The 16,025-nt window shown below is 52.4% G+C and overlaps 1 protein-coding gene across 1 annotated transcript; it reads right to left on the bottom strand.

The window, feature by feature from the left end:
* Window positions 1-724: 724 nt before the first annotated feature.
* LOC104164402 (tubulin polyglutamylase TTLL4-like) lies at window positions 725-15,635 on the bottom strand. Its single transcript, XM_009703723.1, has 15 exons — window positions 15,407-15,635; window positions 14,895-15,005; window positions 13,855-13,931; window positions 12,761-12,955; window positions 12,595-12,677; window positions 11,371-11,499; window positions 10,604-10,726; window positions 9,014-9,112; window positions 8,319-8,453; window positions 7,440-7,577; window positions 5,507-5,600; window positions 4,698-4,908; window positions 2,354-2,424; window positions 1,697-1,779; window positions 725-866 (listed from the first exon to the last, which is right to left on the bottom strand). The coding sequence occupies exons 1-15, from the start codon at window positions 15,633-15,635 to the stop codon at window positions 725-727; spliced, it is 1,920 nt and encodes a 639-aa protein (XP_009702025.1).
* Between the last annotated feature and the right edge of the window lie 390 nt (window positions 15,636-16,025).

The following is a 16,025-nucleotide window of genomic DNA, read 5'->3' as shown; positions in this document are numbered from 1 at the left end:
AGAGAGCAGATCCCAGGAGAAGAGCACCAGCCTGCAGTCACTACACATATGCTGCAGGTCACCCAGGACAGGCGACAGGCTCAAGAGGATGGTCCCTCCCCGACAGTCCTACTGTCCCCACAGCAAACTGGACCGTGGTACCCGTGGTCTCTCTCAAGCAGCGATGTGCAAGCCTGAGGTTCTCCCCCAGGCTCCGAGGCTGGGGGAGGGCAGGATGTCAGCACAGGCGTTCAGAAAGGATGAAGCAGATCAGTTGAAAGTCCCAAGCCCTGCTCCTTCCAGAGGAGCAGGGTGGTGGTGGGGACTTTTCTCCAGGGGCCAGGCTGCAGGGGGGCAGGAGTAGACTTGGCTTCCAGCAGCTCAGGATAAGGGCACAGAGACACGGGTGAGCAAGGGCTCAGCCTATGCTGGTCGGGGATGGGAAGGCCAAGTTGACTCCAAGCTCAGCCAGCTCCCACACAGCAAAGAAACCACGTCAGGCTTTAAGAGTAGCCTAGGACAAAGGCCAGACAAACCCCACTTCCCCAGGCTTTGCCATTTGTTTTAAAAATGGAAGTCACGCAGTTCTTCTCTTTGCCCAGTAAAACATCCCTCTCTAAAAACAGCCCCACAAGCAAGTGTGCAGCACAGGGGGCTCCCACATTCCTTGCTCTCCGGAGCCAGCTCCTGTCTCTTCCTTTGAGGTAGGTTGAGGTGTCCCCAGGGAGGGACGGTGGCTGCCTGGTCACATCACCAGGGCGGTGTCCGAGAGACAGCCAGCAGGTTTCTGGTCAGCTCCACCAGTGCACTTGTTGAGAGGTAAGCTCTGAGCAGGGCTGGGCTCCAGGCATCTTGTGAGGTCCTCACCAGTGGAAGGGAGGAGCGTGCTGCAGGAGAAAGGAGACCCCATGCTGCTTAGGGACAGTGAGAAAGGATCAAAAGGGCCATGGTGCAACATTCATCTGCAGTATCATTATACACAGACTCAGAGACTGGGTCGCCAGGCTCACCTACTCCATCTCCCATCCCAGGCAGTACCACTCCCCACAACAGACATCCAAAACATTGATGGGACTTCAAGGTCACAGCTTGATCTCCCTGCCTGCACGTAAATCCAACTCCATCCTGGCCTAGGCACAGGAGCAAGGATGCCCTTTCCAATAACACCAGAGGCCAGGGGTGTGCCTGCCCTCCACTTTGGCTCACCCAGACAAACCCCAGTCCTCCACCTCTCTGCAGGAAGCTTTTGGGGCCAGCAGCACCCATTTTGTAGCTCAGCTTTGCTCAGGGAAGCTGGCATAGTGCAGCAGATGCGGAGGCATCACTGCTTCTCCAGCCCCATGCTGCAGCTGAGAGCCTCTGCTCGCTGCTGGCCACATCAGAGCACACAGAAGTTGTGCGGGTCCCTGTGGGCAACATCTTGTCAGCATGTCCTGACCATGACAACCCCAAACATCACCCAGTCCAGCTGTTCTGGTCCTCACTCCCACCTGAGCTGGGCATACAGTGCCAAGGAGACATGCCCAGTCGCATAGACATCACACCAGCCCCACCAGTTGGCTCTCCAGAGAGCGGAGGCTGGCTTCGGAGCCTGCAAGCCAACCTGTTCCTCTCCCCTTAAACAAAGTTGCTTTCCCTGCTGCCAGTCCCCTCTCAGGACACCAGTCCTAAAGCCATGTTGTGAAGATCATGCACATCACGGTCCGTGCAAACTCACCCCAGTCTGCCCAGTTCCAGTTTGCTGAAGCCGTTTGATTGAATGCTGTTCTTCTGGAGGAAGAAAGACTTTGGCAACGACCACTGCAGGAGGAGAGAAAGACAACCAAATGGCTATTTAAGTCATGGCAAAAATCCCTCAAGCTCAGTCGTAGGCTGCCCTAGTGTGCTTCAGCTTGAACTGCCTCGCACTGCTGTGAATTGTCACTGCCACCAGACTGTTCCCAGAATAGCAAACAGAGCAGTCTTTGCTCTCTGCTTAATGAATCCCTCTGCTGTAAGTGGGAGCAGAGCATCTCGAGGTCAAAAGAGTGGGTGTCTTTCAGTGGATCAGCCTGCTGTAAAGCACAGGAGTGACAGACGGAGATGGCTCCCTCACAGAGGGGAATAAAGGGCAGACCAGGTGCCAAATGTAGCGCTGTGCCCAGTGCACCCAAGGATATTCAGATGCAAAATACTTGCAGATCTGATATACTGGGTGAACTTCGTGTTGGTGGGAGACAGAGAAGCGTGGGTTTTTCCAGACTCCTGCAGGCCTTGGCAGATGGGGAAGAAGAGGGCAAATAGGTAGGGCAGGAAGCAGAACAAGCAGGTTCTGTGCCTAACTCTGCCCAGGCGACCAACCACCTCTCCCCAGCTTACCCACAGCCATACGCACCGTCTGGGCCAAATCTGTCCCTGCCCCAGTGTGGTACCCTTTGACACACCAGTTCTTCAGTAGCTCCAGACCTGGAAAGTTAGAGAAAAGACAAGAGGCAAGAATGAATGACCAAGTTTGCAGAAAGTTAAGCCTTCCCAGCTTGGGGCATGCAAATATGCTGCACGGAGTGAACTGACCATGCAGTACATGCTAAGCAATAACTACTTGAACACGTGCCTGAGCCCCAGCAAATGTGGGGTAAACCAAGGGCATTCACCCTTTGTACGAGCAAACACCAGTGAGCACCAGCACGTGGGCTGCTGCAGTGCCTGCCTTTCTCCCAGGGAGCCAGACTCACTGTGCAGCAGGCTCAGTTAAGCAGGGAAACTGGGGCAACACAGGATTTGCCGAATTAGACCAGACTGGCTGTCCCCCTGAGGCCGGTGCCTGCCAACGGCAGCACCTGATTTGGGCTGCACCGGTGAAAGTTCCTACAGTGAAAATGTAGAGCAGCTTTGCTGTCACCGGCCCCCTTCCCAGAGGAGGGCAGCTTGGGCAACCTCCTCCTTGCACAGCACCGATCAGCTGCAGCATCCCAGCGCATCATCTCCTCCCTGCACTATGTTCAGAGCTCGACATGGGCTGACACCTGGTTTCCATCCCTGACAGAGGGTGAGGCTGGCATGGACCAAGCTCACTGGTGGTGTGACTGGAAGGGATCATTCCTCCAGCTGCACACAAGATGTGCTGCTCCAGAGCACAGGGAGGTCACCTCGAAGCAGAGCCATGTGTCCAACTGCACTGAACAGGCTCCACTTTCTCCAAGGCCTCCTGCTAGCTGTCCCTGCTACAGTCAAGCTCCCTGCTTTCTGCTAACCCAGAAATATTGAGAAATCCAGGACTACTCCCTTCCTGTCTTCTTTTTTAAGAGCCTTAGAGCCATAGCACAAGCTAAGGTGCCTTGAGATTTAAGAACCAGCAGAGCAATGGCCAGGAACTTGATGCTGTCCAGCTGGGGTTACTGTGGTTTGCCATACGACACCAGCCCTGACTATAGGAGGAATCTTTGCTGTTCAAACTCTGCTCCTCAGTGACCTTTTAGCAAGCCCCAGGACCTTGGAAAAGTACCCTACGTGTTGGGGGCTGAGGGGAGCAGGGCAGCTCGGCAGCCCTGCCCCAGTTTTGTGCACCAGCCTGGGCTTTGCACCTTGCTGGTCGGGGAGAGAGGCGGGCTGCATGGAACATATGTCAATGGGAAGGGGCCTGGGGGAGGTTAAGTTTTGCTCAGAGGTGAAGAGCAACAAGGGGGTAGAGCAAATTTGCTCGCTGGGCTGCTTCAGGGAAGCTGGAGTGCTGAACCAGGACCCTGGCCTGAGCAAAGTTCAGGGCAGCACTTCAGTGCGGACGATGACAGGATATTTCTTCCAGCTGACAGGAGAGCATCCAGCAAAGGTATTAGTGATGCAAAGGATGACACATCCTGACAGCGCAGCTGGAAAGGGCTATGAGGTTACTGTCTCTCTGTGAAAGTCTGTTACCAATCCCTTTGATGTTTGCTTTGACACCAGTGAAAAGTGACAAAAGCTTTTTGCTGCATGACAGCCAGGCTAGGAGCACACATACGGTCGCCTCAGCAGAGGGCTGGCTCCTGCAGAAGCCTCTCCAGCTAAATCAGATGCTGGATGAAGAGCCCTGAGCCACAGCCTCTTTGTTTTTATGTTCTCTAACCCCTCACACTAGACCTCACTAGTTCTCTCTCCTAAATAGGGTCTACTGCTGCCCTGATAGAGGCAGCCCTAGGTGAGAAGGAATTAGTCCAGCTCAGCTATGCCTCATTAAAGGATGGTTTTTATTAAAATACAGAGTTGTGTCCTGGAAAGGTGGAAATGATAGCTAGATTTCTAGTGTTTAGGAAAAATTTCTCTGTGTGCACATTGACAGTTTTTCATCAATTAGAAAGGAGCAGAAGACCAGGGAATAGGCCCAATTTTTCCTTCACTTCTCAGATCCCCGGTAAGGAGCAAAGCCCAGTGACTCCGGCTGTTTCTCCCTCAAAAGAGGGCAGAGGAATGCAATAAGAGATCAGACCTACAGGTTGAAAGCAGAATCCCAGCCTGCTTCAGCCCCAGGGCATCTAGAAGTGTTGATGCTGTATTTACCAGAGCAGTCAGCACCTCTGATCAACTCAGAATAAGCTTTTCATGCTATTTGAAGCAGTCTGGGAGGGTAATAACATTTCCTATGACTAGTGGGCAGGCAGGCAGCCCCCCCTCAACATGCATAGCTCAGAAGTCTCCCACAACCGCCGGCAGGCAGCCTGCCTGACTCAGGGGACTGTGCCAGGCTCTCAGATGGCAGTTACCTTTGCGTTTATTCAAGCAGTATTTGAGCTCCCACTGGGTCACCAGGATGTTGAAGTAACGAGGCTGCTCGAAGAAGCGCAGGTATCGCATGGAGATGTGGGTGGGGAACACCCGCTCAAACTGCCCGCGCCGGGAATACTCATCCTCTGTCTCCACCAGGATGCGAACATCATCTGGGGTCAGGATGTCCAAGACAGAAGAATAAAAATCCTGCAGACAAGAGCAACTCAGGTTCAGGGAGAACTGAACTATTTTTTGTCAGTCCCGCTTCCCACCTCTCCGCTACTCAAACCTCAGGCAGAGGTCTCCATGTGTCTAAGATCTCTGGAACACAGACCATACGGAAAATGAAGAAATCTAGACTCAGTGGTGACATCAACACTGCACAGAGCTGAGGAGATCCCCAATTCTGCAGCCCAACCTCCCTTACAGACACTGCCAGGTGGCACACAAGGCAAGCGTCCCTGCTAACCTGCACGGGGTCAGCCAGCAAAGGCTACGAGAGCTGCACAAAGACACGATGAGAAACAGGCAATGCTCAGACCCTGTTTGGGCACTGGTGGGTAACGTGCCACTCAGACCATGCCTATTTTAATGTAAAGATGAGACAGTGCAACAGTGGCTTAAGCAAAACCAATTTATTTCTGACCAGCTGTCTTGTAACCCACTGAAGCCCAAGTGCTCCCCATCATCTGACTGTCCCCACAGAGGGGCACAATCTGGAGAGGAACAAGGGATAAACATGTGGGGCTGGTTGGGACAGTGGCTTGGCAGGATGGCACAAGTACCAGAGGAGATTGTGTCATACCTGGTCAGGTATCTTCTGCGTCAAGTAATAGGCCTTCTTCATCTTTTCTGCTATGAAATGCTCAGATGCTGGCTTGGGCTTCTCCTTCAAAGCACTGAGGACACAAGAAGAGGCAGTAGAGCATTTAAGCAGAGAAGACAAAGTCCTGTGATGGCAGAGTTGCTCCCAGTAACTTCTGTGAGACCCTCAGCAAGATGCTGTGGAGGAGAGAACACTTTCTCCAAGGATTTCACTTGTTCTGAGATCAGTCATGCACCCACAGCCTTCTGCATCAGCACAGGACCCAGGAAGGATGTGGGCAGGGGAACAGGGAGGGCCCTGCCAGCTCCTTGCTAAGGCATTTCAGCCTTCCTTCATCCAAAAGGTGAACTGTCACCTCACACCCACAGAGGATGCAAGCAGGCCAAGGGCATATCATGACCCGATTCACAGCACTTGAAACCTGGCAGGATCTCATGTTTACATCCTGCTTGGAACACAGTTTCCTAACTGTAACAACAGGGCTGGGGGTATGAGTACTCAGTACTGATACTGTGCAAGGATGGAGAGAACTCTTAGATCAAAAACTTCCTCCTGCAATATCCAAGCACTCTCAAGACTCGAATTCAGCTCCAGCTCTACATGTCATGTGAAATCCTGGTCTTTTCTATGATCTGACCAGCAACCATCTAAACTATTCTAAGCACCTAGCTGAACCATTCGGCGATGCCAGAGTCTGGGAGATACTTGTCCAACATCTTTTAACACTTATATCAACACAGCTCATTTGGTCTGCTGCTACAAAAATAATTAGTTGTGTGAGGGCCCAAACAGGGAGAGCAGAGCCTCGAGGCTGTGCTGCATGGCGCTTGGGGAACATACAGATCTACAGGAATTATGCTCATATATTAAAAAAAAAAAAATTCATACCCTTCCCAGGGCAGGTGATATGGTTAAGCAGGCTTGCCCCTGGATGCAGAAGCTCTGGTAATGCATCATCTGAATCATGTTAAGGATCCGCTTAATCCCCTGCAGGTCCCTCTGAGGACACCTGTCCTTCAGCACCTCCGTCGCAAGCCGCAAACAAGCGTGTGATCAAAGCACCGCAGATGAGCTGGCGAGAGCTCCCCGGCTGGAACAGGCCCGCACTCCAAGCTTCTCCCTTTGCTGAAGGCACAGGGCAGGTGGAGGGCAAGAGTCCCATCTCTCGGCATGCCCATACTTCAGCGCGTGCTGGTGCTCATCCCAGCAATCTGCTCCTTCAGTGACATAGGGCCAGCAGCCACTATGCTGCAGGGAACAGGACTGGTTTGCCCCCCCCATCAGGTCTGAAACCAGTATAAACCTAAGCTGCGGTGAAACACAGAAGAAGGGGTGGCCTGGGTAGGCACACGTTCAGGAATTAGCCTTATGCAAGAAACAGTCATCTTAGCTGCAAGGTAAGACTGTGCACACCCCTACCCATAGGTCTACAGCCCATGACACCTGTGGTCCTGCCTAAGGAAGAGATCATGCCGGCCTTTGCAAAATAACAGGTGCTCCTCTTGCTCAAGGCAGCAGCACGTCAGCCCTGGGGTAGAGGGTAAGTGGATCCAGCCCCAACACAGCCAGCCAGACCTCCAAGTAAATGGAGAGGCAGTGCAGCTCAGCATCGTGTTAGTTCTGGCAGGAGGAAGGAGGAGAGAGCACAACCGACTAACTGCAGAGCAAGCACAAATTACGCTGGCCTCACTTCCAACTATGGACCTGCAGAGAGGGCATAAATCCTTCTGCCTTGAAGAGACTGTAGGAATTAGATACTCAGGCAATGATGCAAGTCCCTCAGACGCATAGCTGAAGGACCAGCAAGCACAGGCTCTCAACAGCATAGAAACCAGTACTTGTGCTGCAAGCAGCCCCCAGATGAAATCCCCTAAGAGAAAAGCCTGCCTCTCTGACAGAGAAGGGGGCTGACCTGCAGGTAGAGCCACTTCTTGTCTGTGGCCTTGAGGCAACGCTGTCCGTGCTGGGTAGAATGAAGCCAGCAAGGTTGAGGAGGTCCCGGATCATCTGGCCCTTGATGCTTACGTCCAGTGGGGAGTTGGAGTGGAGGCTGCGGGGAGGAAGCATCACAGCAGTCTGAGTACTAGAATGGAGGTGCTGAGCCCCATGGCCCCAGGATGACTTCCTGGGTTAATACCAACCAGGATACAAAACCCAGTCTGTTCCTTGCCTCGTTACAGTCATGAGATACTGAGCGAAAAATCCTGACAACAGCTCCTTGAATGGGGGCTGTTCCCTGAACCATCAGAAATGGCTCATTTCTCCATCTCTTCCCAGATTTGCTGGAAACCGGCAAATCCATCCCCAGAGCCCCGTGTGGGACCACAGCTCTGTGTCCAGCTCATGTCTATCCACTCTCGCAGGCAGGAGAGGCTGTGCTCAGGCATACTGCAGCTCCTGGCCCTGCCTGTGCAGCCGACACCGCACGGCCGGGTGCCGTCAGCAAGCAAGGAACAGTGCACGAGGTGGTGGAGCTGCTGATCGCTTCTGCCCACGCAAAGAAGAAATCTCTGCCATCACCCGTTCCCTACATGACACATCCCCCTTGGCCTTCCTTTTTTAACATATTCTTCCCTGGCTCTAGCTGGAGCATGCCCAGCAAAGCTTTCCGAGCTGCGGATGGATGTTGCTTTCGCAGACAGGGAGGACTATGATTCCTGCAATCTGGAGAGAGAGGCTTCAAAGCCCACAGTCTTTCAGCACAGGGTTCAGGGGACATGACAGGCCAAATTCACTTTGTGATAAAAGAAAGGCCATTATGCACTCTGCTGTGGCTCAGAATCCACTTTACCTTGGGGAAATGTTGACCTCTAAGATCCAGGGCTTGAGGTTTTCATCCAGCATGATATCAAACCCAAACAGCTCATGGCAACAATACGGCCGCCGCACGTACATCTTCACCAGGCTGTTCACGTAGGGCTCAGATCTGCAAGCCAAGGAAAAAACACTTGTTTCCAACAGACAGCAGAGCTCTGGCTGTTCACAGCACACGCTGCTGGTCCTGAGAGCCTATGCAGCCACATGCTGCAGGAGCGGGTGGGCTGAGAGACTGACACAGGCCTGTGAGCTGCTGCTGCAGTGTGTATGGATCCAGCATTGCATCCTGAGCATACCTGCTCTGTCAGGCAGGATCCACCTCTGAACACAAGATCCATCCTGCACCAGGGGACCTTCTTTTCACAGGCCAAGCAGCGGAGCAGGTGGCAAGCTGGGCAGAGTGCTGGGTACACCGCACCATCCTGGCCTCCCCCCCTGCACTGCAGACAGACCCAGGAAACGTAAGGTCTATTTACCCATTGCAGCTCCTGCAGCATGAGCATTAAGTAACAGGATGAAAGGAAGGATCCAGAGAGAAATACTGAAACCAGCAGCAGTGGTAGCATTTAGATTAAGAAGAAAAGGACTGGGCTGAGAGGGGACTGGAGAGCCAGAGGGGCCAGGGTGCACCCCACAGCCAGGCACAGAGCAAGGGGTGCCAGGACTCACGCAATTATGGTTTTGATAACGATGTCCTTAATCTTCTCCCAGATGGCCTCGCTATTAACTCCCTTCTGGGTCAGGTAACTCCAGAGAGCTTTGAGTGCCCTGGGAGAGAGAAAGCAAAGGAAGTAGCTCTGTAGCTCCCTGCTAGGGGAGTGAAAGCAGTAGAGGGGAGCCTTGACAAAGCTCTTCCCTGGCATGGCCATCCTTCTGCCATCCTCAAACCCCTCAGCTCCTGGTTCCTGCCCTCCCCAGCCGCTGGTCTTGTAGGCCCAAGCTACTAGGAACATAAATCTGTTGTAACTTGTCCCAGCACTGGAGTAATAGGTCCCAAATTAGCACGAGCAAGGTATGTCAGGCCCAGATCTTCTCTTCCCTCCCCCTCCGTGTCCTCAGCAAACCTCCCCTTCCTGCAGGCCTTCCCCCGCAGCACTGCAAAGCAGCTCAGCATGAATCCAGCAAGACTCCCGTAAATCTTTTAGTTAGAGCCATTTCACTGAGGTTTTGGGGGTGGAGAAAAATTGTTGAAAAACGTGGAGAACAAGATGGTAGGGGGGGAGCGTCTCAGCTTTTACAGGAGTTTCCCACACCACACCAAGCGCTGCAAGCTATTCTGACACTGAGCCAAGGATGCTCAGATGTTGCTCAAGTGAGACCATGGGGATTCAAAGGTCACGCTTTCTGCATACGAGATGGAGTGGATTACAGCCACTCTCATCTTTAATGTGGGAGCAGCCAGCTTTGACTTGCATGGTGGTACTGAAAACCCACACAATCTCACCCCCATGGGATTTCAACTGCTGGGGGACAGCAGATCCTTCTCAAAGTCCCAGTGGAGGAAGAGACCACCGCACAGCAGGTCCACACCTGAGAAAGCAGTCCTATCACAGCAAACCACCTTCTGCAGCTCCCTTTAAAGTGAAGTAGCCCTGCCCAGGCCCATGAATTGAGAACTCTATCCTGCACTATTTTTAAAAGAGTTCAAACACCACTGTGGAATCAGAGACAAGTGTCTGGGGCCTTGGATCAGTCCACCCATGGGACAGCAGGGAACAGGAACTCATGCAAGACTGCAGCCCTCCTCCCAAATGCCTAGAAGTGGCACCGCTGCTCCCATTCACACTGAGTAGCACATAAATTACCAGTTTTGCACCAGGACTGTCCCCTTCTCTGCCTCCACACGGAAGTCAAGAGTGAGACGGTCAGAAGCTCCCATCTAGCCACTTTAAGCATCACAATTACCCATTCAAGTTCCAACAGCAAAAAATCAGATTCTACTTTAACCACATCCCATCGCCCCCACAACAGGGCAAGGGGATGAATGAGCACAGACAAGAGCAGTGTTGGAAGCAGGGAACGGCACAGACACAGGCAGGAAGAACAGCAGCCACAGCCCAAGCAGCAGCGGACAGGATGAGTCACAAGGCAGGGAGACCATCCAGATTCCATCAATACTAGCCCATGCTAAAAACACTCTGCTCCTCCACTTTCCCTAAGCAGGAGCAGATGATACAGGAAACACCTTCAAGTGTTGAAAAAAGGCTGACTTAACAGGGAATAGAAAGAGCTGCCCTGTGCCCTAAAAGCAGCACCTACCATTTGTGTCCCTGACAAGCAGTTTCATCTGAGTTGGATTTGTACTCTGTGTTCTTCTTGTTCACACTGTAGTTGGTCAAGTGCACAAACTTGTTGCTGAGACTCTTCATCGAGGAGGAGTACCTGGAGGAGGCAATAGGAACACAAGCAGTCTGAGCTTGAATTGGCTGCCTCCAGGCCCATGGGGCAGGCAAAAACTCTGTTCTCATCTCAGACCACTCTCGGCCACCCACCAGCCCTGCTCCCTTCTTTTCCCAGGCTGCCTGGAGCTCTGTGTCCCCACGGGCCCCGAATTGATGGGACAAAGTATGGGGGACAGAGCAGGCTGCCTTGGGGCAGTGGCATGCAATCCCACCCTCACAGCATGTTCTTAAGAAATGACCAGAGCATTGGTGAGCAAAAGCAGTGACAAAACTGCAGCAGCCCAAGGCAATATAGTCAAAACTGGAAGAAACATCTCAGTTTCTGGTATGCCAGCTCTCATGCAGTATGAAGCACAGACAGCATATTTCAAGAACTGCTTTATACTGAGCTGATCTTGCCTTGGGAAAGGTGGATGAAGGCAGCACCCTCTCACATTTCCTTTCAACACTGTCACCTGCAGTGACTCTGTGTGTTTCCAGACTGCTTCTTAAGGAAGCAAGCTACAGCTTTAAGCTTCACCAAATACAGATTCACTCCCTCTTGCCCCAGCTGAGGCAGGTACCACAGCCACACATGCCTCAGCACTGAGGCAGCCCCCAGCACCGCCATCCCACACAACCTACTTGCAGCTAGCAAAGCGAACCAATCCATCCTTGAACAGGTAGACCCTGAGGGGATCATAGCAAGTGACGTAAACGTAGATCCTCAGGTCAAACTTCTTCCCACCAATGAGATAGGGTTTGTGCAGATATCTGCAGAGGGAAGCAAGCACCAGGGGAGGGTTATATTTTCCGAGTGCAGGAACACCTCTTGCCCCACCTCAGAGGGCTTGGCAAAACCAAGGATGAATGTAGAAGCCCTTTTGCACAGCATTTCCAAGTTAAGTGCATCACAGTCAAAATGAGAGAGAAAAAAGCTCTCCCATGCACAGGGAGATCCTGCAGCACATGAGTAGTACTCCCTTCTGTTCAGTTCCATTTTGAACTCCCAGTTCCATTCTCCAGCTCTAAGGCACAGCAGCTTTTCCACACCCACAAGACTGATCACAATATTCAGGAACATCTAAGACATGAAGTGGGCCACAGATGGTTTGGCTCAGTGAGCAGAAAGGGTTGGAAATTTTCATCCAAATAATTTGATTATTCGCCCCAGAAGTTAATGATTTTCCATAGGAAAGCTTATCACTTTGCACAGGAAGCGGAGAGGGAGAACAGACAAGCCAACACAGCAGTTCCCTGCCTGCCAAACACCAGACAGTTTCCCTGTCCTCACAAGAACCTTCCCAGAAAGCATCCTCAAATCAAGACGTGCTATTCCATTTTTCTGCAGAAGGGGAAGGAGATTCTGAAAATCCTGTTATTTCAAGAAAATTCTTTGACCAACATCCACACACACAGAGGTTCTTACTGACCCATTCTAACACAGATAAGAACAAATCTTTGACAATTGCCACCTCTTCCCTGGGACTTCTATTCCCATTGTGCTTGTGGGCACTGGATAAGGTTTGTTTGCCTCTAAAGATGCCAAATCCCAGAGCACAAAGCAGCGGGAGCAGGATCACAGCAAAGCTGAAGCTGATTACCTGCAAGACAGAAGCTCCAGAAAGCCCGTGGAGCCAAGCTGTACCCAAGACCTCAAAAATCTACACAGAGACAGCAGCACCCTGGCAAGCCCAGCTGCAGTTGACAGAGCCAGCAGCAGCATTACACCCAAGCAGTTGAGATGTTTCCAGATGCAAATCAGGTGCTTCTGCCCTGCCATATAGTGGCAGTAGCCCAGACCTGGCCAGAGAGACTAGACACTAGGAGATCCCAGGCTGTGTGTCAACCTTGCTCTCCTTCACTCACCTCTGTACCAGCAGTGGTCTCCTTTTGGGGAGCTGGCTCCATTTGTGGATGACCTGGATACCAATGCCTCTTGCTGATGCTGGCTGCAAAACACAAACAAGAATGGATCAGATCTTCTCCCTGCAGCTACAAGGGGACAGAGGATTGAGCTCTGCTTTGCACTTACTGGTTTCACAATCCATTTCTGGCGGCTAGCTCCTTCCTCCCACGCTTTCCTGAGTAACTTGATGTCCTGGGGCAGGATGAAGGACTGGGGGAAGAAGTTAAACTCCTTTTTCCCACAGCGAGCCTGCATCTTCAACAGGTTGCGCCACAGACGGTCCTTTCTCCCAATTTGAAATGAACCAGGGAAGTGGTTTAGCTGGAAAGGAACACAGATGCGGTGAGATCTCTCTGCTTCCCCACCTCCCTGCCCACCCCTTGCTGCTCCCTGGCCAGAGGATACATCCTTTCTGAACACAGTGCAAGGCAACGCTCTTTGCTTCCCTCCCAGGATTGCACCAAGACAGGACTCGCCTGCTCCTGAAGCTTTGCAGGGACATACACCCACATGGTCACCTACACCGGCTACAAAGCCAGCAGCTGCCATCTCATCCCTTCTGATGTCTGAGCTGCCGCCGCAGGGCACTAACCCTCAGCCTTTGAGCTTTCTCTGGCAGTATCCAGTTGTTTCCCACTCGCTTCTAAACCGTATGCCAGAGTCCTGCCCATGCAACACAAGCTCTGGGGACAGAAAGACCCCGCAGCAGGACAGGAACAGGGCTGGGGGCTGCCTCAGACCAAGCAGTCTGGAGCATCACAGCTCTCCAGAACAAATATACGTGTGTGACAGATTTCAAACCTCTGGTCCCTCACATGTTCCCCAAGCCATGGGCCACTTCTGACTCTTTTGTGATCTGAGTTAGGCACATCCCCTCTGGATGCGCTGGCAGGGAGGGCAATGGCCCTACCACTCAGTTGTGCCAGAGAAAGGACTGCGTTAAACAACAGTGACTGAATTTAGACAAGTTCACAAGTCAACACAGCTTGGTTACAGCCTCAGTCTGTACAAGAGCCACCCTCACAATGGGGATGCTCACTCAGCTGCGCCTGTCTTTGGGCTCATCTCCCAGTGCAAGAATGCCAGCTGCCACACTCTAGAAGGGACACTGCAGGGACAGCCTGCACAGCAAACACCTGGCCCTGAAGAGAGGGGCACCCAAACTGCTCCCAACACACTCTCCATGCATGTGAAGGAGGTCAGCCCAAAGCATCCCCTACCTTCTGGTGTTCCCTGATGGCTCTGAAGCTGGGGGATTTCATGTGGTGGCCCCAGCAACCCAGCCAGTCACTGCTTTCTGCAGGAAAAACAGAAAAGTCCATGACCAAGTACCCTGCCACCCACAACGCCCTCTCAACCCACCAGCAATCCATCTCCTCAGACCAGAAGAAGTGTGGCAGGGATACTGCACAGCAATAGCACAAAGCACTCATACTGGCTACTATGAAGCTGTGAAACCAAGGGCTGTGAGTAGGATCCAGTTAACCAGGTGGGTCATGTCCTTGCAAACATGGCTGTTCCAGGGTCTGGGCAGACACAGGGTCAAAGGAATGGCTTTAACCCCCCAGCACCCTGACTCCCCTGCTTTACAGCAGGTGGATGAAGCAGTTGGCTAATCTGTGCTGCATTGCAGAGGGACAGGTAGGATTGCAAGACTTCCTAGGTCTTGTTCTGCCCTGCGTGTCATATTATAGCCCCAAAATGGTCTGCGCAGAGGTCTCCTGATACACACAAGTACTCCCATAGGTACCGCTGGGAGATCACACTCCAGGGTATGGATCACAGCTGCAAATGCTCCGTGCTTCCCCATCCCCATCCCATCTCTTCAGCGACAAGATCCCAACCCTAAGAACTCTCCAGCTATGGTCAGAGAGGATGGCTTCTCCCTCGGCTCATGGGGACAAGGGACAGTGGTGCTGGGGTTGGCACCAGATGAGTGCCAGCCTCCTTAGAGTGGCAGCACCATCTAGAGGCACAGCTCAAGCAAGCCGGAGCACAGCTCTGCTGCCCCACACACTGCCTCAGCTCCTGACAACTCAGGAGTAAGCCCTTGTGGTCCATGCCAGGGACAAGCCAAGAGGGAGATCAGGCCCTGCGAGGACCCACAGAGCTCAGATATTGCAGGTCAGACAGGCAGAAATGGGAACACAGCATCCTGCAGTGCCGAGCCTGTATCATTCCTGCAGTCTGCCTCCTCATGCCCACAGGCTGGAGACAAGGGAGGACACGTGTCGGACGCTGCCAGCCTCCCACAACTTACTTTTGCTGACTCTGAAGTGGGACCTGCCAACGGTTTGCTTCACTATGTTCGGTGTGACTGCGCACATTTTCCATCGCAGCAGTTTCCTCTGCTCCCAAGGCAGCTTTTCCACTAGGAAGGCAAAAAGATAAGGACAGAAGGAAAACAAACACAATATCCAGATTTTCTATTGCTGCACCCAGGGAAATTCTTATAGTTTGCTGCACAGGCACCAGGCCTGCAGAGGAGAGTGCGTAGCCCCCTTTGCAGAACTAGCATGTAGCAGAAGATTCCATGGCTGTGGGAGATCCAGGATGCTGGAACATTTGGTGGCAGCCTGACTCATGCTCCAGGCTGTGGGAGCAGCCAGCATTTTACTCCAGCCCTTTGGATCTCACAGCAGTGCTGGGTCTCATCATGGGAAGAGTGAAGGAGAGCCGCTGCCAGCCAGCTCCCGGCTGTGTGCTGGCACTGCAGCCTGCTAGTAACAGGCTGGTCACTCTCACCCCGCACAGCAAGAGACCCCAGCTCACCTCTCTCATCCCGAGTACTGAAGTAGATGGTTGGAGGCACATTGGGGAATAAACTGCAGACAAGAGCTGGTTTGAGCACTTTCTCCTGAGCCTCAGTGGGCTGGGCCAGGCACTGGATGCAGTTTCTAGGAGAGATGAAGCAGTAGGCAGTTGGGCAAAGGTGAAAAGTAGCACAGGGAGGCAGGGGGAAGCCGGAAGGAGCCTTGATCCCGGCTTCGGAAGTTTGCATCATTGCAATGTGGTGCAAGCAATGGGCGCTAAGGTCAGTAACCCAGTCTGCAGCGATGAGGGGGCAAGCTTGCAATGAACACATGTGCCAAGTGTTGTAACCCCCGCAGGTTTTGTGTTTTGCCAGAGCAAGGGGTGTTTGTTACATGACAAACCCTATAATCTGATCCACGTGAACAAGGGATGGAGGTTGTAATGTATATATGATTCAGCTGTTGTAACCCTCTTGGTTTCAGTATGTTGCAGGGAAGAGGGCTGGAGTTTTACTGACTGTATGTACACCTTTTATCACAGCAATCCCTAACACCTGGGAGGAAGGGTAGAATTTATAACATACCTATTAAGGTTGTGATGATACTAAAAGTAGAGTTTATAATGAACACAGATTCAA

This window comes from Cariama cristata, unplaced genomic scaffold (genome assembly GCF_000690535.1).
Source record: "Cariama cristata isolate BGI_N322 unplaced genomic scaffold, ASM69053v1 scaffold36890, whole genome shotgun sequence".
NCBI lineage: Eukaryota > Metazoa > Chordata > Aves > Cariamiformes > Cariamidae > Cariama > Cariama cristata.
Note: the sequence above shows the minus strand (reverse complement) of the source record. Positions and strands in the feature narration are given on the sequence as shown.

Excerpts from the sequence above, each read along its gene's own strand:
- LOC104164402 (XM_009703723.1), bottom strand. The coding sequence starts at position 15,635 with ATGCAAACTTCCGAAGCCGGGATCAAGGCTCCTTCCGGCTTCCCCCTG. Across the intron at positions 9,113-10,603 it reads GCTTGTCAGGGACACAAATG|GGCACTCAAAGCTCTCTGGA; the intron begins GTAGGTGCTGCT and ends TCTCTCTCCCAG. Across the intron at positions 2,425-4,697 it reads CTGCTTGAATAAACGCAAAG|GTCTGGAGCTACTGAAGAAC; the intron begins GTAACTGCCATC and ends CTAACTTTCCAG.